This window comes from Podarcis muralis, chromosome 18, assembly GCF_964188315.1.
Source record: "Podarcis muralis chromosome 18, rPodMur119.hap1.1, whole genome shotgun sequence".
In the NCBI taxonomy this organism is placed as follows: domain Eukaryota; kingdom Metazoa; phylum Chordata; class Lepidosauria; order Squamata; family Lacertidae; genus Podarcis; species Podarcis muralis.
This window is the reverse complement of record NC_135672.1, coordinates 3,085,628-3,107,024: the sequence shown is the minus strand read 5'-3', so window position 1 is coordinate 3,107,024 and position 21,397 is coordinate 3,085,628. Positions and strand designations below refer to the sequence as shown.

Below are 21,397 nucleotides of genomic sequence, written 5' to 3'. Positions count from 1 at the left end.
GGAGTAAACAGACCTCTGGGAGCCCCCAAATTTTCCCAAAAAGGACTTTCTTTTTTTAGATGGTTGCACTAATACGTTGCATGCACTTAGGAATTGTCAGCAACAGATCTGAACAATGATGTGTGTGTGTTGCTTTAAAAATGGGTTTTTTAAAAGAGCTTCTGAGCTGATTTACAGCAAAGAGCAGGAGCCAGGAGCAGTCTATCTGAACAGCTAGAACTCAGAATTTTCAAGCCACGGCAGCACCCTTAAACTGAACTATTTGAAAGCACGTCAATGCTTGCCTATTGGTGCAGCAGCCTTTGTTACAGAGGCGACACATCCAGAAACAAAATGTAGGCATTACCGGGGAAGGTTTCTGGGGGCCACACAGACAGTCCTCGGGGGCCACTTTCCCAGCAGGTTGTGCTCCCCCAGTTTTAATACACAGCTGCCCTCCTCCATCAGGCTCCATATTTATTCTTCGCTAACCCAAAGCTTTTCCATAATGCCCTCCCCTCAAAAAAATAAAATAAAAACTGCATCAGAATCTTGTGGTCCGCTGCTGACAGATTTTCTTTATTAGAGAATTTGTGGGGCAGTGGTGGCGTTCACAGTTTAAAACCTGTCAGCGGTCGAAATAATGATAATAATTAATAAACGAGAGTGTCCTGCCTGGGCCACGGGCGGGACATGTCCTGGGGAAGGCCAGACCAGTGGGTGCTGGGGTGGGGTGGGGTGGGGGACCCAAGAATGCCGCCATAAGGCTGGTGCCAGAAAGGATCTGGTATGGGGGCGAAGGAGTCATGGGGGGAATTCAGAAGGGGGGATTCAAAAGGGGGCCTCTCTGCCCCTTCGTTCGGCCTCCACAGGGGGGGATTTGGGGGGAAACACCCACCCGTCCTCACCTCCACTCTCTTCTCCCCACTCAACCCACTGCATGCCCCCCAAAAGTGTGCTGAGTTTCCATGGTGCTCACTTTATGGGTCGGAATCAGTACAGCTAGAACCCCCACGGTTCCACGCGGCCGGACCAAAGCGAAGAGACAACCCACCTGCCCCTGTCTCGCTGCGGAGGTCCATTTCTGTACCCCCCCGTCCTCCGCAGCAACCCACCGGCTCCCCCTCTTCTCCACAGGACCCTAAGAGACCCCCCACACACTTGGCTGCACAAGCTCTGCCCGCCATGCGCCTCCCGACAGAAACCAGGAACCGCCAAAAGGGGCCCTCAAAAAAGGATTGATCAGAACTTCCAGTGAAATCCAAGTCCCGTTCCCCCCCCCCACCGCAAAAAGATACCCACAAGTCCGGGTCCCTTTGAGATCCTGCGAATTCCAGTCTCTGCAGTGAGAGAGAGATGGCGCCGAACCTCCCCACCACCACACTGCCCCACGGATCTCTCCGGTTCCCCCGCCAGCCCCACTGCAAAGGGGTCTGTTGCATCTCGCAACTAAGAGGAGGGTGGGCGGAGCCTCTGGGAGGGGAGGGGCTAAGCCCCGCCCCCCACCCCAGCTGCCACCCTACAGTCCAGAGCGGCGTGTGCGTCTGTCGAGGAGAGCCGGAGTGGGGGTGGGATGGGGGTGAAGGGATGGAGGAAAGAGGGGCTGGTTTTCCGCTTGGGCTCCTCGCCGTCCCTGCCAGCAGATGGCGCTAGTTCCTGGCTGCGATGACAACCGACAAGGCCACGCCCCCCAGCGCCACGGCTGTTGCACCAAAGAGCCACTTCCACGGAATTGACTGGGAAAGAGAGATTGTATTGTCGTTACAATTACTGTTATTGCATTACAATTATCATATTAATACTGATCGTTATTATTGCTATTATTATTACTATTATTATACAGTCATACCTCAGGTTACAGACGCTTCGGTTTGCGGGTTTTCAGGTTGCGCACTGTGCCAAACCCAGAAGTACTGGAAGAGGTTACTTCCAGGTTTCGGAGCTTGCGCACGCGCAGAAGCACTAAATTGCGCTTTGCACATGCGCAGAAGCGCAGAATTGCAACATGCACATGCGCAGACGTGGCGCTGCGGGTTGCGAACACTGCGGGTTGCGAACGTACCTCCCGCACAGATCACGTTCACAACCCGAGCGTCCACTGTACTATTATTCTATTAATATTAATTGTTATTACTGTTATTATTACTGCTATTATTATATGGTATTTCTTATATAAATATTTCAGTCAATGACTAGTAGAGAAGAAGAAAAGCATACTGTTCAACATGAAGTTAAAAGCAATGTTAAAAATGAGAAATATCAAAGAATTATGTTAAAATGGTAAACAAAACAAAAAATGCCACCAAGGTAAGGTGTTAGCAATTCTAAAATGAAGACCAGATCCAACCCCTGGCATTGCTGGAGTGTCACGCAGCTAAAGCCTCTCTGGCAGCTCTGCTTAAAAACCTCCAAGGAAGGAGAGTTCGCAAGTTCCAGAGGGAGACTCTTCCTCTGTTGAACAGCTCTTGCCAACAGAGTTTTCTCCTGACCAGAGGAGGAATGACCGCTGGGAGGAGCGAAGAGAGAAGGAACTCCCTGCTGCATCTACAGCTGCACAACTGTGCGCCTTCCTCTGCCCTGCCTGCAAGAAAACACGTCTCTCCCACCTGGGTCTCTGCGGCTGCAGCATAGTAGTAGTAGTAGTAATAATAATAATAATAATAATAATAATAATAATAATAATAATAATTTATTATTTATACCCTGCCCATCTGCCTGGGTTTCTCCAGCCACTCTGGGCGGCTTTCGATGGAATATTAACATACAATAACCTATTAAACATTAAAAGCTTCCCTAAACAGGGCTGCCTTCAGATGTCTTCTGAATGTCAGGTAGATGTTTATCGCTTTGATATCTGATGGGAGGGCGTTCCACACGGCGGGCGCCACTACCGAGAAGGCCCTCTGCCTGGTTCCCTGTAACTTGGCTTCTCGCAGTGAGGGAACCACCAGAAGGCCCTCGGAGCTGGACCTCAACCGTCCAGCGGCTTGACCTCACCCCCAAAGGCGCACCTCTCTGTTGTCTCCCGAGACAGACAGATGCCAGCCTGCACACGCACACGGATTCCTGCATTTGCAGGGGGTTGGACAATAGATGACCCATGGGACCCCTTCCGGCTCAGCGGTCGTGTGACCTACCCGCGATGACTTGTCTTTGCACTTGGCGGTGGGTCCGCTGGGGTTGCCCAGCATCTTGCGGTACATCTCCGTCTCCACGCACTTCTGGTCGGCGTGCTTCTTCGCCAGCTTCGAGAGCTCCGTGTGGATGGTCTGGCGGGGGGCGCAGGGAAAGAAGGAAGACGTATTTTAGAGGAAGCAGGAGAGGGAGCCTTCCTGGATCAGACCAAATGGGCCCCTCGATGTGCCTCTCTGGGTTTGTTTGTCGTTTCAAGGGATAGACTGCTGCGGAATGTGGAGGCTCCATTCAGATGCCTTGGCCAATGTTTGGCTTATAGAAAAACTATACCACACTTGATTTTTTTTAAAAAAAAAGTTGAGCAGTTCAATTATGTGTTTTTTGGGGGAAAATGACTAAAATACATAGACCAATCTACACCCAAAAAAAATTCATTTGAAGAATATCAATAAAACATTGAAAACTGATTTTAAAAAGTAACGCGACCCGCCCAAAACAGAAAATATTTACTATTATTAACAATGTTGGGTTTTTTTCTGTGGGTACACAAAGGTATGCAATTCCGGCACCTTTTTTGTGTAGAAGAGAAGCACAAATTTTTATTTATTAAGTTCGTATCCCGCCCTTCATCCATAGATCTCAGGGCAATTCACAGCGTAAAAACGCCAGATAAAAACGCAAAATGCATAATAAAAATAAGAACAAGGGGAGAAAACCCATTAATTCCCCCCCACCACAAACATTTAAAAGGGTAAAGGATGTTAATCAGCCCAAGGCCTGGTTGAAGAGGAATGTTTTACTAGCCATGGATATTCCAGCTTTTTTTCTGCCATGGATATTCCAGCTTTTTTTCCTGCCATGGATATTCCAGCTTTTTCCCCCATCATCCATAGCTACCAGGACCAGTGCTCAGGGATGATGGGCACTGTAGTCCAAAAACAGCTGGAAACTGTGCAAGAAATTATAAGAACATGATAGAACGTAATAGAGCATCGCAAATGCCTGAGCCTCTGCTATGGAAGGAGATTGCTGGACTCAGACTTGCAGGAGAGGTGAGTCCTAAAACTTGGGTTACACCTGTTGCATCTATTATATATAAAGGCTCACCTGCCACCTGCCCTTTGCTAGAGGAACCTCAGAGTTTCCTCACCTGAGCCTACACCCCGGTTGGGCTTTGCCACGCTTCCTGGGGGAACCTGTGGCCCTCAACCCCACCATACCTGGCTCTCGGCTTAATTTAATGCAGGGCAACAGAGTGTTTGCAATGACCTAACGGGCTGGTGGACTCTATCCCTTGCTGGGCAGGGATCTGGGCAACCAGCTTCAGGCGCTGGGTTGGACTGGATGCCCTCAAAGGGTACCAGGATTCTATCAGCCATCTAAGCCAGAAGAAAGCCACATCTGGGAGCAGCGGCGACAGATGCCTCTGGCTACCAGCCGTTGACAATCGCCCGGTTCAGGATCCTGCAGCGGGTCAGAGTCTGACCGACTTCTGCATTGCAGGGGGTTGGGCTAGATGACCCTCTGGTCCCTTCCAGACCTACGAGGCCCTGAGCCTTACCTTATTCGATGGCTCCAGCTTCAAGGCGGCTTTCAAGATGGGAATGGCCTCCCTGTATTCGCCTTGCTGTGCCAGGACCTAGGAGAGCATAGAAGAAACCCGTGTTTACAGTGGATCATTTTGCAGGTTTCCAAACTCTGCCATTTTCAAGGACATAAGAAAAGCCAGCTGTTTTGGACTACAATTCCCATCACTCCTGACCACTGGCCCTGCTAGCTATGAAAGATGGGAGTTGTAGTCCAAAAACAGCTGAAGAAAAAGGTCCCATACGCTGCAACCCTTCCGTGGCCGAGTGGAGGATTTGAAACCCAGGCTTCCAGACACTCTAACCACTGCACCACACTGTCAGCATCCGGGGGGGGGGGGCATCCATGTCCTTTCTGGAGACCTGGGTTCAAATCCAACCATACCTATGCAAGTCCACTGGGTGCCCTTGGACCACTCCTTGCCTCTCGGCCACACCTAGGGCTGTTGCGAGGGTGAAACAAGGAGGGGGTGCTTGCAGCCACCTGGACCCTCTGCCCTTCCCCTTCCCCCACCCCCTGAAAGACAACGCCTACCTTCCCCTTCCGAAAAAGGGCTTTGATGTTGTCCGGCTGCTGTTCCAGGACTTGGTTGCACGATCGCAGGGCCGCATCGTAGTGGTCCAACTTGAGCTGAGAGGCGGCTAAATTGTTCAGGCACTTCATCTTGACGTCCACTAATGCCTCCTCCTCCTCCTGGGTAAAGTCCACTGCAGGGGGGGGGAGAAGGGCGGGGTTACTAGAAAGGCGGCGGGGTTGCGGCTTGGACAGGGGTGCGGGTTCGAAATGGCAAAACGAGGGCTCTTCCTAGGAATGGGAGACCTAGAATCATAGAATCGTAGAGTTGGAAGAGACCACAAGGGCCATCGAGTCCAACCCCCTGCCAAGCAGGAAACACCATCAGAGCACTCCTGACATATGGTTGTCAAGCCTCTGCTTAAAGACCTCCAAAGAAGGAGACTCCACCACACTCCTTGGCAGCAAATTCCACTGTCAAACAGCTCTTACTGTCAGGAAGTTCTTCCTCATGTTTAGGTGGAATCTTCTTTCTTGTAGTTTGGATCCATTGCTCCGTGTCCGCTTCTCTGGAGCAGCAGAAAACAACCTTTCTCCCTCCTCTATATGACATCCTTTTATATATTTGAACATGGCTATTATATCACCCCTTAACCTCCTCTTCTCCAGGCTAAACATGCCCAGCTCCCTGTGGACCTCCAAAGAATCTGTAGAGACCTTGAGGGTCACCCAGCTCAACCCCCTGGCAGGTGGCCCTCCAACCTCTGCGGAAAAACCTCCTAGGACGGGGAGACCGCCACCTCTCAAGGGAGCTCATTCTGCCATTAAGCAACACTCCCCTGCTTCTGTCTTGCAAGGGAATGCAGACCCCCCGCAACCTAAATTTCCCTCTCTGCCGTCCCAGCTGTAAATGTAAAAAATAAAACCCAACTCATCCAAAGTGTCTAGGAAGAGAGCAGAAGAAGGAATAAGTAGTGTAGGGTCTGCTGCCCCTCCTCACTTTCCACTGTCTCTATGTCTCCCCATTCCTTATTTATTATTATTATTATTAGTATTAGTATTATTACAGTGGTACCTCTGGATGCGAACGGGATCCATTCCGGAGCCCCATTCGCATCCTGAGTAGAACGCAACCCGCGTCTGTGCAGGTCGCGATTTGCCGCTTCCGCGCATGCACGTGACGTCATTTTGACCGTCTGTGCATGCGCGAGCGGCGAAACCTGGAAGTAACCCATTCCGTTACTTCCGGGTCGCCGTGGAGCGCAACCTGAAAACGCTCAACCTGAAGCATATTTAACCCAAGGTATGACTGTATTATTATTCTTATTATTATTTATATGCAGCCCATCTGACTGGCGTCTTCCAACAAATTAAAACACAATCAAACATCAAACATTAAAAACTTCCTGATACAGGGCTGCCTTCAGAGGTCTTCTTAAAGTCGTGTACAGCAGACACTCGGGTTGCATACGTGATCTGTGTGGGATGCACGTCCGCAAACTGCTGCGGTGCTTCTGCGCATGCGTGGATTCAGCACTTCTGCGCATGTGCAACCGCCATGACATCTGACGGGAGGGCGCTCCACAGGCCCTTGGAGCTGGATCTCTGTGTCTTGGCTGAATGATGCTCCCCGAGTGCACCCTGCCTCCACGCAAGTCCAGGACTGTGATGAGTCACTACAAATCCTGCCATAGTGCTGCGTGACGACAGCCTTGTGTTTTTATGTGTATAGGGAGATATCTTTTATCAAGTTGTTGTTGCTTTTGATACTGAACTTTCAGGGTACAAGGCAGCTCAAGAAGTTAAACTCTTTTGAAAACTGAGGCTCAAAGCTGCTAGCCCTCCTATATTTAGCAAGAGTGCCTGTTAGCCCCACCCCAACCCCTCCCGCCATGGGGGACCAGGCACCTTTTGAACTGGAGCCGATAATCTTCAGCGCAATGTCGTAGGAGTTGATAGCCAGAACGTAGTCTGCCCGCTGGTAGTGGAAGTTGCCACGCTCTCTCTTCCGGTTCGCCAGCTCAATCTTCTCCTTCCCACTTAGGAGTTCCAGGTCGGGGGCATCCTGGGCCGATAGAAGCTCCACTTCAAGTTCCAGAGATGAGTCAGGGGGGATGTCCGGACTCCTGGTTGGAAAGGCCGAGGAAAAAACACCCCATTCATAAAAAGCATGGGCATTGCCCTACGGCAGCCTTTCTCAACCTGTGAGTCCCCAGATGTTGTTGAACTACAACTCCCATCACCCCTAGGGATGATGGGAGTTGTAGTCCAACAACATCTGGGGACCCACAGGTTGAGAACCGCTGTCCTACGGGATCAGAGCCAAAGCCCACCCAGCCCAGGACCCTGACTCCGACAGAGGACAGCAAGACTGCAGGTGAGGCACCCCAAATATCCTGAAGGAGCGTCTCCACCCCCATCGTCCAGCCCAGACACTGAGGTCCAGCTACGAGGGACCGTCTTGCCTCGCAAGACGAAAAACTCGCTAGACGAAAGGGTTTTCCGTTTTTTGAGTCGTTCCGCAAGATGAATTTCCCTATGGGCTTGCTTCGCAAGACGAAACGTCTTGCGAGTTCTTGCGAGTTTGTTTCCTTTTTCTTAAAGCCGCTAAGCCGTTAATAGCCGCTAAGCCGCTAATAGCCGTGCTTCGCAAGACGAAAAAACCGCAAGACGAAGAGACTCGCGGAACGGATTAATTTCGTCTTGTGAGGCACCACTGTATTTTAGTGTTTTGTTGGAAGCCGCCCAGAGCAGCTAGGCAAACCCAGCCAGATGGACGGGGTATAAACAATAAATTATTATTATTATTATTATTACTCATGACACTTGAATCCTACAGGGTCATCCTAGGAAGGGGAGGAGTGGGAGATTCTGGTCAAGCAAAAAGATTTTGTTGGATTCAGCGGATCCTCTTTCCTCGGGGACTGAATCTCCCGTCAACCCCTCAGGGGAAGGGATTCCTCTCTCCTCCTCCTCACCTACCTCCCTTGCCGGCCGAAGCAGTACTTTGCGTCTGAGATGATGAGCGCCGTCTCCCCCATCTCCATTAGCTGTATGCAGAGGTCCAGGGCCTGCAGAGGGAGAAAATGACTCCAGCAACTGTTGGGACGGAAAGAGAGCCCTCCCAGGCCAGAAGTAAGATTCTTGGCAGCTGGTACTCTGAGGGAGAACACAGCCATTTCAGCTAGCAGGGAAAGGGGGGAGCTCATCTAGTCCAATATCTGGTTCTCACAGTGGCCAAGAGGATAGCTCTTCAAGGCAGCCTGAGGACAGGATCGGAGGGCAATAGCCCTCTCTGCCGGTGGCTCCCCGGGATCTGTCACCCGGAGGTAGGGGCTCCATTCAGCTGTCATAAGACAGTACCAAACTATCGAAGGCTTTTCACCAAAGCCAGACTAAACGTCTTTCCTTCTGCAGTGTTGAGAGGAGTTCCCTACCAGGACAGACTTTGCTCGTGTGCTCAAGACATCGATTCCATAAAACATATTTTGCTGCACTGTGCAAAATATGAGCAGGCCAGGGCTGATCTGATACTACCCTTGCTGGTACCTTTCCCGGGAAAATCAGAGGTTCACTATGTCAGGTTCCTATTGGAAGACCGGACAAATGCTAGAACGTTAGCAGTGGCAAAGTTTTTATCGGTGGTTGCAAGAACCAATGATCCCTATATTCTGAACAATATGCTTGTTTAAACTGGAGGTAGGCAGTATGACTTGTGTATTGCTTTGTAACGATTTGTTGGGTCTCTGGACCGTAATAAAGATTGATGATGATGGTCATAAGAAGAGTTGTGAGAACATCTTATAACTGCACCAACACAAGATTGGGCACACCTGGCTTGTCAGTAAGTAGTACATGTGAAAAAGATCAATAAGAAGTAATAATAATAATTTTTTATTTATACCCCGCCCTTCCCAGTTCAAAAAACCGGGCTCAAGGCGGCTAAAAACAAATTTTAAACACTTAATTAATGCAACAAAAAACAGCATAAAATACAGTATAAACCGTGAATAACAATAAATTCAGAATTCAAAAATTAATTTAGGGGGGAAATCCATCCAATAAACATTAGATGATCACCAGGGCTAGCTGGCTAAATTAGTCCTGTTTGGGCCAGCGAGGAGACCAGGGGAGAATTAGCTGTGGGATCCCAGAGCGGGTAATCTTCATAAAAAGGGGAGAGGGAGGGAAGGAAGGGGAATAAAAGATCAGGCTAAGTTCAAATTGAAGGCCAGGTGGAAGAGCTCTGTCTTACAGGCCCGATGGAAGGAGGTTAAATCCCGCAGGGCCCTGGTCTCCTGGGACAGAGCATTCCATCAGGTTGGAGCCATCACTGAGAAGGCCCTGGCCCTGGTGGAGGATAGTCTGACTTCCTTAGGACCTGGGACCTCTAAGCTATGATTACTCATGGACCTTAAGGTCCTCTGCGGGGCAGACCAGGAGAGGCGGTCCCGTAAATACAAGGGCCCTAAGTAGACCCCTAGTGTAACATGAGTCAACCATGTGATGCAGCACCAAAAAAAGTCTAATGTTATTCTAGGCTGCATCCACAGAAGTCCAGGGTCTAGGTCAAGGGAAGGCACAATCCCGGTCTGTTCTACCTTGGTCAGACCCCACCTGGAACACCGTGCCCAGTTCTGGGAGCCACAATTTAAGGAGGATATTGAGATGCCTGAATATGTGCAGAGGAGGGAGAATGAGATGACCAAGGGTCTGGAAACCGAGCCTGATGAGGAACGGTTGAAGGAGCTGGGTATGTTTAGCCTGGAGAAGGGGAGAGTGAGGAGATACGAGATCCATCTTCCAACATCTCAAGGGCTGTCCCATGGAAGAGGGAGAAAGCTTCTTTTCTCCTGCTCTGGAACCAAACTGGATCAAGCCGAGACCAACCAGGTGCAGCTTCCTCACAACTGGTCTTCAGAAGCTGGTTCCCTCACAACTGGTATTCACAACCCAAAAGAGAGTTTTACGCACCTGGATGACATCGCAGTCACCCAGCGTGAAGGTGAGGCTGGGGTTCTCCTCGACCACCGTGCCGCCCTGCAGCATGGTCTTAAGGCGGACGGTGACATCCTGGCTCTTAACCGGCCGGGTCTCCGGTCCCTGACCTGCGACGATGACTTTCTTTTTCAGCAAACCGCTCCCTGCGGGGAGGAACCAAGAGAAACATGAAGGAGAGCAAAAAGATGTTTGTATCCACTTTAATTAATTGGGATGATATTTGGTGTTCCTCACTGGGCCAGCAACAAGGCGTTGGGTTTATGAATGAGGGGAAATGGCAATAGATGGGACTTTCTGTGTATATTTTTTGCAGATGTATAACTGAATGTGAAACAGATAGATACCAGAAATCTGTAATTTTTTTAATCAGAGAAGCAAGTTTTGCTCTTCCTGATTTTTTTCCAACAACTTTATGGAAGATTTTTAACATATGAAGCCCTAAAATCCAAACTCATTTATAATAAAAATCAATGTATTAAGAGAGAAGCATAATAAAGAAAAATAAACTATAAAACAAAATACGATCCTTACAAAAGAGAGGAAAAAGAGCAGAGGAAAAGTAACTAAAAAGACCCTTTATCACACTTCTGTCATATATTGTGTCATTTATCCACACACATAAAGGCAGAGAGGGGGATTTTTGAGTTGTTCCTGTTTTTATTTTTGTGTTTTATCTTTTGAACTGTCCTGACACCTGCATCCTTTGCAATGAATTTTGACATGGGGGAAGGGGACAACGAGGAAAAAGTAGAAGTGAAAGGGGAAGTGGGAGAATCACAGAATCGTAGAATTTCTCCAGAAGGGAGAAACAGAGATGGGCCTGAGGGGAAGCCAATCCCAGCTGCACCGGCGGAACTTCTGCCTGCCACAGCTTTTGCTGAAGGCGCCGTCCAAAGGCAGGGTGCCCTCACCTAACACATCCACCCACTCGGGGGTCTCCTCCGCGTCTTCCGGAGCAGGGGGCTGCGAGGTGGCCGTCTCTCGGCCGTCGTTTCTGGGCACATCCTCCAGCGGAGGCAGGCCGCTCAGGTCCTCGTCTCGCCCTTCCTCCTCGTCGTTATCCAGGACTTCGAAATCCTCCCCGCTGTCCAGCGTGGAGGTGTTGGATTTTGCCAGCTCGGGAGAGGTCAGGTCCACCAGGCTGGCCCCCGCCCAGTCCGGAGAAATGTCGTCCAGGCCTTCTCCCCCGGAAGCCATGGCGGCGGCGGATCAGGGCAGCTGGAAAAGGAAAAAGGGGAGGGAAGAAGAACATACGTTTAAAGAAGATCGGGGAATGTTTATTGAATATATGGAGGGAAATTGTGTTTGTTTGAAAACATGGGCAGCATTAAGATAAACTCAACAGTGTAAGTAAGTTTTGATGGATGTAATAATGGAATACTGAATGGTTTAGTTTATATAAAATATGCAGGTATTTATGTTGTGCAAAATGAACCATGGAAAGAGAGGAAGGGAAGTTACTGATATTTTAAGGATGGTTAAGTGAATATTAGGACCCACGTACCTACGGGACCGCCTCTCCTGGTATGCCCCGCGGAGGACCTTAATGTCCACAAATGGCAACAATGGAGGTCCCAAGTCGCAAGGTGATTAGATTGGTCTCAACTAGGGCCAGGGCCTTTTCAGTACTGGCCCCGACTTGGTGGAACGCTCTGTCACAAGAGACTAGGGCCCTGCGGGACTTGACATCTTTCCGCAGGGCCTGCAAGGCAGAGCTGTTCCGCCTGGCCTTTGGTTTAGACTCAGTCTGACCCCTGTGTTTCCCTCCCCTTACGGTCTTGATCTATGGATTACTTTTAAAACGAGGTTGCATTTTAAATTGCATTTTAACCTGTATTTTAAATTGGGGTTGTTTTTTCCCTATTATGATTTTACTGTAATTTTATTGGTGTTAGCCGCCCTGAGCCCGGCTCTGGCCAGGGAGGGCGGGGTATAAATAAAATTTATTATTAAAATGTAAAACATACATTTTATAAAAATTATTTCTAAAAAATAAAATGGGGAGAGGGAATCAAGGGAAGGAAATGGTGTGAAACCCCTATGAAGAAAGGTTGGGGCGCTTGGGTCTCTTATTTTTTCGGGTACGGCATTAACTTTGTACACCACCCTATACCCACACGTCTTAGCCCACCATTCTCCCTGTATCCCTCCAAGGATCATAGAATCACAGAAACTGAAGAGCTGGAAGGGGGTCCCCGAGGGTCATCCAGACCAACCCCCCCTGCAATACAGGAATCTCAGCTCAAGGATCCAGGACAGATGGCCAACCAACCTCCGCTTGAAAACCTCCAAGGAAGGAGAGGCCACCACATCTCCGTGTCGAACAGTTCTTACCCCCAGAAAGTTCTTTCTGATATTTAGTCGGAATCTCCTTTCTTGCAGCTTGAAGCCACGGGTTCGAGTTCTGCCCTCCCCAAACAGGAGAAAACAAGCTTGTTCCCGCTTCCATTTGACAGCCCTTGAGATATTGGAAGATGGCCATTCCCTGCATTGCGGGGGGGGGGGGGGGTTGGATTAGATGACCTTTGGGGGACCTTTCTATTATCTTATCCCCTCTCAGTCTGCTTTTTTCCAGGCCAAACAGCCCTAATAAGGTTCTGTTTCCATATCAGCCACCCTCCTCCTCTGTGCAAGGAGCTCAATGTGGCATACTTGGCTATCCCAATTCTTAATTTTAAGCTCCAACAACAGCAACCTTGCAAGGCAGGTCTGGCGGAAAGAGGAGACCGGCCCCCAAGCTCACACTTCTTGTCTCAGCAACGATTCGAACCCTGCACTCTCTAGCAGGTTCTAGCCCACGTCAGAAGGCAGCCATGATAACTGGGGACTTCCTAGCTTACAATTCAGCTCCTATTTTGACAAGACCACCTCCCAGCTGTTAGGACGAGATTGGTGCGAATCTCCTCTTTGTCCTTAACAGAACCCCAAGCATGCATATTGGAGAAATCGCCATCCCCCAAGGTTTAGGGGTGAGGAAATGACCCTACGGACAGGTCAAGACATCTCCAGGGTCTTAGCCACCCAGAGAGATTGCAGATGCTGATAACTTTTTTTAAAAAAAACCACACGATTGAGATTTTAATCCTACCCCATTCTGCCAGAAAGTTCAAGAGATGGGTGGGCAGGGAGGAAGGAAGAATCATAGAATCATAAAATCTGTAGATTTGGAAGGGAACCCAAGGGTCATCTAGTCCAACCCTGGCGATGCAGGTAGATTTTCCCCAATGTGGGGCTTAAAACCACAACCCTGAGATTAAGAGTCTCGTGCTCTGCCGACTGAGCTATCCAGAGTCCCTCTAGTTTTTTCTATGTAGTGAACCGCCCTGAGATCTACAGATTGACGGACAGTATGCAAATGTTTTATTTGTTTTTATTTATTTACTTTATTTGTATTTATTTACTTCCTTACTTACTAAATCTGCATGCCATCTTATACCCATGGGTATTAGGGTGGCTCACAACATAAAATCACAACATAAAAACACAAAATTAATAATAATAATAATAATAATAATAATATTTTTTTATTATTTTTACCCCACCCATCTGGCTGGGTTTCTCCAGCCACGCTGGTCGGCTTCCAACGGAATATTAAAATACAATAACCTCTTAAACATTAAAAGCTTCCCTAAAGAGGGCTGCCTTCAGATGTCTTCTAAAAGTCTGGTAGTTGTTTTTCTCTTTGACATCTGGTGGGAGGGCGTTCCACAGGGCAGGCGCCACCACTGAGAAGGCCCTCTGCCTGGTTCCCTGTAACCTCGCTTCTCGCAGGGAGGGAACCGCTAGAAGGCCCTCGGCGCTGGACCTCAGTGTCCAGGTAGAACGATGGGGGTGGAGACGCTCCTTCAGGTATACTGGACCGAGGCCGTTTATGTTACAAAAACAAGAAAAAACCAATAATCCCATCCTCATGCCCATAATTCATCATCAGAATCATCATAATTTTCATTCTTGCGCCGATCCCTGCGTGGTAGTCTAGGCCACAAGAGAGAAACCCACCAGGGCGAAGGTCCCCTAAGCCAGTTTGGGGACCAAGCTGCGGGTTTGCAGGCAGACAGCTGCCAAATTTTTACTGCGGTTTCATCACAGAACTGCAGGGCTGGAAGGGACGCCAAGGGTCATGTATCCCAACCCCCAGCAATGCAGGGATCAATCACAGCCAATACGGCACTTGCCTCTCTGCAGGGTCAGAAAACATTACCTTAAGAATAAACATAATGGGTCATTCCCAGCCGAGTTTTTCAGGAGTAGACCCCTTGGAAATTAACGGACCCATGGATCTCAATAATGGATCTGCTCAGAATATGACCTACATTGGAAATGTCCTTTTTTAAAACAATGATGGTGAGCTGTATTCAATGTTAGTCATAGCAATCGGCATAAACCCATTGAAGTTGCTGGGTATGACTAACCTAGACCAATAGGCTTGAATAGCTCCCTTAGCTGGAGACATATATTATATAATATAGCGCTATATTCACTTTTCTATTATTATTTCCTCTCTCTCTGTGTGTGTGTGTGTATGTGTGTGTGTGAATTTGGAAATTGTTTCCTGCAGAAAAGAAATAATATTAATACTAACACTTAGAAGCGTAGCGGATAGAGTGCCGGACTGGGGCCTGGGTTCAAATCCCCCAACTCAGCTATGAACCTTGGGTGACCTGGGGGGGGGGGTGCAGTCACTGTCTCTCAAGCCAACCTACTTTGTAGGGCTGTTGTGTTGATGAAATGAGGAACAGGAGGGCCACATACAATACCCTGAGCTCCTCAGAGAAATAAACAAACAAATAAATAACAAACAAATCAATCAATCCCACTTTCCCATAACCACAACAATAAAGAACAATAAGTAAATTTGCTTATTCATAGACTGTTGCTGGAGGAAGCTTTTCATGGACAAAACTCCCCAAACCTTCAGAAATTCACATGCCTTCCTAATAATGATAATAACAGGAATAATTTCATTATTTGTACCCCGCCAATTTGACTAGGTTGCCCCAGGCACTCGGGGTGGCTTCCAACATACGCAAAAACATAAAATCTAGATGTCTTCTGAATCTAAGTAATGATGATACAGTAATAAATTTATTTATTTGTCGGTTCTGTTCCTAGAGGAGCCTATTTTGGAGGCTAAGTCTCCCTGCACCTTCAGAAATTCACACGCCTTCTACACTCACAAGCACCCATCCTCTCCCCAGCAGACAGACCCCGGGGCACCCCAAGCTGACCCCTTTCTCAGGCTCCACCAGGACAGGGAAGGGAACAAGCAACTCACGGTCAGCAGATTCCCAGCACAAACAACAGGAAGCCGGTGCCTGCGCAACATGTCATTAACCTGTGGAACTCCCCGAGGGAAGGGCTCGGTTGCGAAACGCCTGCGTCACATGCAAAAGGCTCAGTCCCTAATGGGATCCCCAGGAAGATCTGGGAATGTGCCCCGCCAGAAGCCCTGGAGAGCCACTGCCAGTCAGTGCAGGCAATGCTGAGTTCGAGGGACACAGTTTTGAGGCAGCTTTCTGCATTCCTTTGCTAAAAGGTTTTTAAGAAGATAAAACCTTCAAGCAAGTCTGCCTGCAATTTTGCCCTTTGCAGAAGGAATGCTCGTGGCTCAAGAGATGGTACGGAACAATATCAGAGTAATATTATGCACGAGACCCTTGATATTAGGGTCGTGGGTTCGAGACCCATCTTGGGCAAAAGATCCCTGCATTGCAGTGAGTTGGAGTAGGTTACCCTAGCGATCCCTTCCAACCCTATGATTCTATGTGCATGCAAGGGGAAAAGCAGGAAGCCAGGGCGGGTTCGGATCTCGCCTCCGCTGAACTCCCTAAGTAGATATCCTTATCCAAGACGCCCTCTGTTTCTTTCTGAGCCTAACCCTGGCACCCTTCCCTGGGCCCCACCTGCTGCAACACTTCGCAGGGTTGCTGTAATTACTTGTGCTCTGATCTGACCATTCGGGCAAATATAATAATAATAATAATAATAATAATAATAATATTAAGACCTGCCTGGTAGCCAGATTCTGCACCCAGATTTGTAGGCACAGGTCATCCTCCAGAATAAAATAGCTTACTAGGGAAATGCTGAAGTCGCCCTTTGGGGAGCCTCAGGGTCAATTTTTATGGTAGCCCAAATCTCAGTTGTACGGGTGTCTGTATATATCTCAATTTTAACTCATGAGCTATTGCTGCAATCTGCTCTGATTGTATATTTTCTCTTTATGAACACTGTTTTTATTGTGTTATGCGAGCTGGTCTTTGACCGTAATAAATTATCTATCTAATAATAATAATAATAATAATAACCACAATTCCATTTTAGCATGCCATCTCAGGATTATAATTAAAATTAAAGCATTCTGACACAGGCAGGCACGAAAGGACAGCAAAGCTCAGACCCAGCAGCCCGATCAAAAAACCAGGTTCTACCCCAACACATCCAAGCAGGCTGGCTGGCAGGCAGGCAAAGACGCCTGCAACCCAGGACATATTTCCGTGCCTCACCTCAACCCACACGCAGAGAGGAGGCAAGGGCTGGCAAGGCCGGGGTAAATGAAAATAATAATAATGAAAATAATAATAATGTGTATTTCTAGGCCACAAAAGTGAGTCGAGGGCACACACCCAACACCCAACACAGGAGATCTTGAGGACTAGGAAGCTTATCACAGCAACACGGGGAAACGGAGAGAAGATTTGTGTTGGATTTCAAAGCAGGGTTACGTGATGTGGCCTAGCCTCTGAAACGCCACCCCTCCATGGGCCCAGGCGCCCCTTGGCCAGGCTCCAAGGTTGAGGCCTTAATCCCCAGGCGCTTCCTCCAATCCCTCCCCCACCCTGCCTAAAACTTGGCAGCCAGGCAGAGGAGCAAATGGCAAATCTGGGATCCTGGGCTTACCGCTACGGGTTTCCCAAGAGCTGCGTGGAGTTCGAGCCCTCGAGTCCCGGATTCGAAAGGCGCCACATGCACGACCTGCAAAACAAGATAAAATTTTATGGGGGTGGGGGGATAGAGGAAGGCAGCTAATGCAGAAAGGATTGCAAACACACAAACAAACCACAACCCCCCCCCCAGGTTGCAAAGTCCAGGCAGCTGCCTTCTCTGAACCTCCACCACCCCCTCTCCCCATTGCATGGGTGCAATCTCTGCCTTCCCCACTGTTAAGAACTCCCCCCCACATTCCTGCCCTCCCCTCTTCTCCCCCCCCCCAAAGGTATTGCTTGCAAGGCACTCACCTGGTCCAGGAATGATTCCTCTCCCACCAACCCCCACCTCAATTCCCCCACCACTGGCTCAGCTGACAACAGGAAGTCAACGCTACTGGCTAATGGGGCTGCCAGTCAAAGCCTGCCCCCTCCCTCTTAAAGGGAAAGGGAGGAAAAATATTTCCCACGCAGATCTGATTTATTTTGCTTCCTAAAATTCAGCCTGACCCTAAAATTATTTTTAAATTTTATTGTATTATTGCATTATTTCATTTTTTTAAAAAAATGAAATTATTTTAAAAACTAATTTTAGAAGTTGTGTGTCCTTGTTTCTCGGTTTGATCCTTTTCCATGTTTTTGTACAGGGCTTGCTCCCTAACAAATGGGTGTCCAGAACCCAACCTCACAGGGTCGTTGTTAGGGGGGAAAGAGGGAGGGAGAGAAGTCTGCATGCCCCCTTGGGCTGCTTCTGAAGAGAGGGCAGACTATTGAAGTGTGATAATAAAATGAGGAATAGGATGCAAAGAGCATAAATAAATGAATGAATTTAAGGACAGTGGGTACAGATTAATAGCAAAATAAAGGCATTGGCTTTCATTTCAAATTACACTGCTATAGCCACCTATAGCAGTCCAGCAAGCACATTCAACTGTCTGAGTAATTCTGTGTATGTTTACTCAGGTTTCTAGTCCTCATGGCAGCAATGCTTCTGAATGCTGCTTGCTGGAAGCTTTTGTGCTTGGATTCCTCTTGGAACCTGGGATAGCTCAGTTGGTAGAGCATGAGGCTCTTAATCCCAGGGTTGTGGGTTCGAGCCCCACGTTGGGCAAAAAGATTCCTGCAGGGAGTTGGACTGGATTGACCCTCGTGGTCCCTTCCAACTCTACAGTTCTGTGAATCTGTGAGTCCTGCTTGTGGGCTTCCCATTGGCTGGCCGCTGTGAGAACAGGATCCTGGACTAATAGGCTACATGGGCTCTTCTGACGGGTAATGTGGTTTAGTGATTGGAGCATTGGGAGGCCAGGGTTGAACCCCCCACTTGGCCATGAAGGTCATTGTGTGACCTGGAGCCAGTCATTGCCTCTCAGCCCAACGTACCTCATAGGGACATTGTGAAGATAATAAATAAGTCCTATTGCATCCAATAGAACTTACTCCCAGGTAAGGATCACAGCCATAATTCAGCTTGCTCCTGTGTAACCAGCAGCTGGCCAATAGGCACAGGGTCCAAGCCCTGGGGGGGGGGGGGCAGGGCATATTAAGAATAAGATCTGTCCCAACATTTAGCTATTAAAATAGGACACTATTCATTATTCTTCTCTCCCTGTTAAATGTGTTATAGATATACAGTCCAGCAACTCATAAAAAGGTAAAGGTAAAGAGACCCCTGACCATTAGGTCCAGTCGTCAGTGGCGTAGCGTGGGGGGTGCAGGGGGGGCCGGCCGCACCGGGCGCAACATCTGGGGTTAGGGCAAATCCAAGGGTTAGGGGGCGCAAATCCACGGGTTAGGGGGCGCAAATTACTTGCCTTGCCCCGGGTGCTGACAACCCACGCTACGCCACTGCCAGTCGTGGCCAACTCTGGGGTTGCGGTGCTCATCTCACTTTATTGGCCGAGGGAGCCGGCGTACAGCTTCCGGGTCATGTGGCCAGCAGGACTAAGCTGCTTCTGGTGAACCAGAGCAGCGCACGGAAACACTATTTACCTTCCCGCCGGACTATTTATCTACAGTGAACGCTCGGGTTGCAAACGTGATCCGTGATCCGTGCCAGAAGCACATTTGCAACCCGTAGAGTTCACAACCCGCAAAGCCGTGTGTGCACACGTGCGGGTCGCAATTCGGCGTTTCTGCACATGTGCAAAGCGCGATTTAGTGCTTCTGCGCAAGCGCAGAAACCCGGAAGTAACCAGTTCCGTTACTTCCAGGTTTGATGTGGTGTGCAACCTGAAGCATATGACTGTACTTGCACTTTGATGTGCTTTCGAACGGCTAGGTTGGCAGGAGCAGGGACCGAGCAACGGGAGGTCGCGGGGATTCAAACCTGCGACCTTCCGATCAGCAAGCCCTAGGCTTAGTGGTTTAGACCACAGCGCCACCCACGTCCTTAGCAACTCATAGGAATGTTTAATAATTTAATACTCATAGGAATGTTTAAGAATTGAGGTGTTTGTCAGGGGATGAGGAAACTGAGGTCCTCCAAATTCATGGAAATGTCATCAGAGGGTACCCTAAGCGTCATCTAGTCCAGCCCCTGCAATGCCATGTCTTTGCCATCACCAATGATGGGGGTCCAGAATCCAGCAACAAGGTTCCGCAACCGTTTCATTGACACCTATTAGCCATGAGAGAGAGACGGAACCTCCCTATACAGAGGAAGTCTATCTCTGACTACCGGATGTGGGATAAACAGCAGGCAGGTACTTGTCCCAGGTACAGGAGCTGCCTGAAAACATTTAACTGGCTCAAACCAGCTTATAAGCGAGGAAAACCTTGTTTTAGATCCCCTCCACACTCAACAGAAGCTCCACATCCAGCTGCAGTCTACCTGCCTGCAGAGTAAACCTCAGGAGGCAACTCTCTCAACTTCCCACACCTTGTGGGGAAATGCTGGATGGGCAAGAGGATGAACTTCCAGTGTCCTTAAAAGCAGAGTGCAGACTGGATTGCCTAACACAAGAGTCAGGTTATGTATTAACCATTTGTCTCTCAGCCAAGTATTTGTCCCACGCAAGTATTTCTCAAAAATAAAAGAGCCAAGGAGAGGGGGAATTGCAATAGCTGGCATTTAATTGCATCAAGTGTGCAATAAATCAGCTTTTGCCAAGTTTCGCAGTCACAGAATGAGCTCTGATGTGGCCAAGTTTGCAGATGAAACTAAATTGTTAGGGGTTGCAATGCAAATGTAAAGGGATGCATGTTGGAGCCAAAAAAATTTGAATTTTACATATATGCTCCTTGGGTCTTAACTGGCAATAACTGACCAGGAATGTAACACTGGGTTCATAGCAGTTCGCTCAAATGAAGATGTTAAACCCAGTATGTGGCAGATATGAAAGAGGGAAATTCCATGCTAGGGATCTTTAGGAAATAAATTGAGAATAAAGCTGCTGTTCTACAAATCTATGATGCAGCCACAAGGCAGCGTGAAACAGGCAGTAGAATGAAAACTGCACCCCAAAAGCACATTTCAGCCTCAGGCCACGCGCCACTGCCAGGTAGGCTAAGCCACCCTGTGCCTAGCTTGTAGTCTATCAAGATCTACGCTCTGCACGTGCCCAGAAACCCTGGTGAGCCAACATATGCCTACCTTGCTGCCTCTGGAGTAACACCCTCTCCATGTGGCCAGAAAACCCAGGGGGAAGGTGCGACCGACCATCTTGTTTAAGGAGAAATGAAACCTCTGTACATGCCCAGAAACCCAACTGAGAGCAGATTGTAACTAACCGGTTGTCCAGGGATGCCCTCTGCACATACCCCGAAACCCTGGGGGCCAGCATATACCCATCTTGCTGTGTAGGGAGTAACGCACTCTGCACGTGCTCAGAAACTCGGAGAAGGGTGTCAAACTTTCCCTAATTCGTTTTCCATGTTGTTAATATATGTGTTGGAAGTTGCCCAGAGTGGCTGGTGGAACCCAGCCAGATGTCAATTTTTTATTTATATTTTATTAATCAGAGATAAACTCTGCACATGCCCAGAACCCCGCGGTTCTGCCCCTCCCTTAAATTATAATTTGCTACATTTACTTCATTATATATCGTAAATCTAGAGCCTACTTTGCTGTTTGTGGAGATGCACTCTGCACATGCTCAGGGGCACCCGCTCGGCGTCTCCTCCGCGCTCCTAGCCAGACGCTTGGGGGCGTGGCCTGGGGCGGGCAAGGGGGCGTGGCCAGCGGAGTTCCCCAATCGAGGCGGAGGACGAGCCGCGCTGGGCTAAGCGCGGAAGCAGGCCCCGCGTTGCCAAGGAAA

General features: G+C 48.8%; 1 protein-coding gene across 2 annotated transcripts; it reads right to left on the bottom strand.

Annotated features, from left to right (window-relative positions):
• Nucleotides 1-537: 537 nt before the first annotated feature.
• Nucleotides 538-21,313, bottom strand: FKBP8 (FKBP prolyl isomerase 8). Of its 2 annotated transcripts, none has more exons than XM_028713464.2 (10): nucleotides 21,203-21,313; nucleotides 17,116-17,190; nucleotides 11,127-11,433; nucleotides 10,189-10,358; nucleotides 8,197-8,285; nucleotides 7,123-7,340; nucleotides 5,236-5,408; nucleotides 4,676-4,753; nucleotides 3,117-3,248; nucleotides 538-1,715 (listed from the first exon to the last, which is right to left on the bottom strand). In XM_028713464.2, the coding sequence occupies exons 3-10, from the start codon at nucleotides 11,410-11,412 to the stop codon at nucleotides 1,629-1,631; spliced, it is 1,233 nt and encodes a 410-aa protein (XP_028569297.2). In that variant the 5' UTR covers nucleotides 11,413-11,433; nucleotides 17,116-17,190; nucleotides 21,203-21,313; the 3' UTR covers nucleotides 538-1,628. The 2 variants fall into 2 exon arrangements, with proteins under 2 accessions (XP_028569297.2, XP_028569296.2); XM_028713463.2 differs by lacking the exon at nucleotides 21,203-21,313 and adding an exon at nucleotides 17,454-17,529.
• Nucleotides 21,314-21,397: the final 84 nt, after the last annotated feature.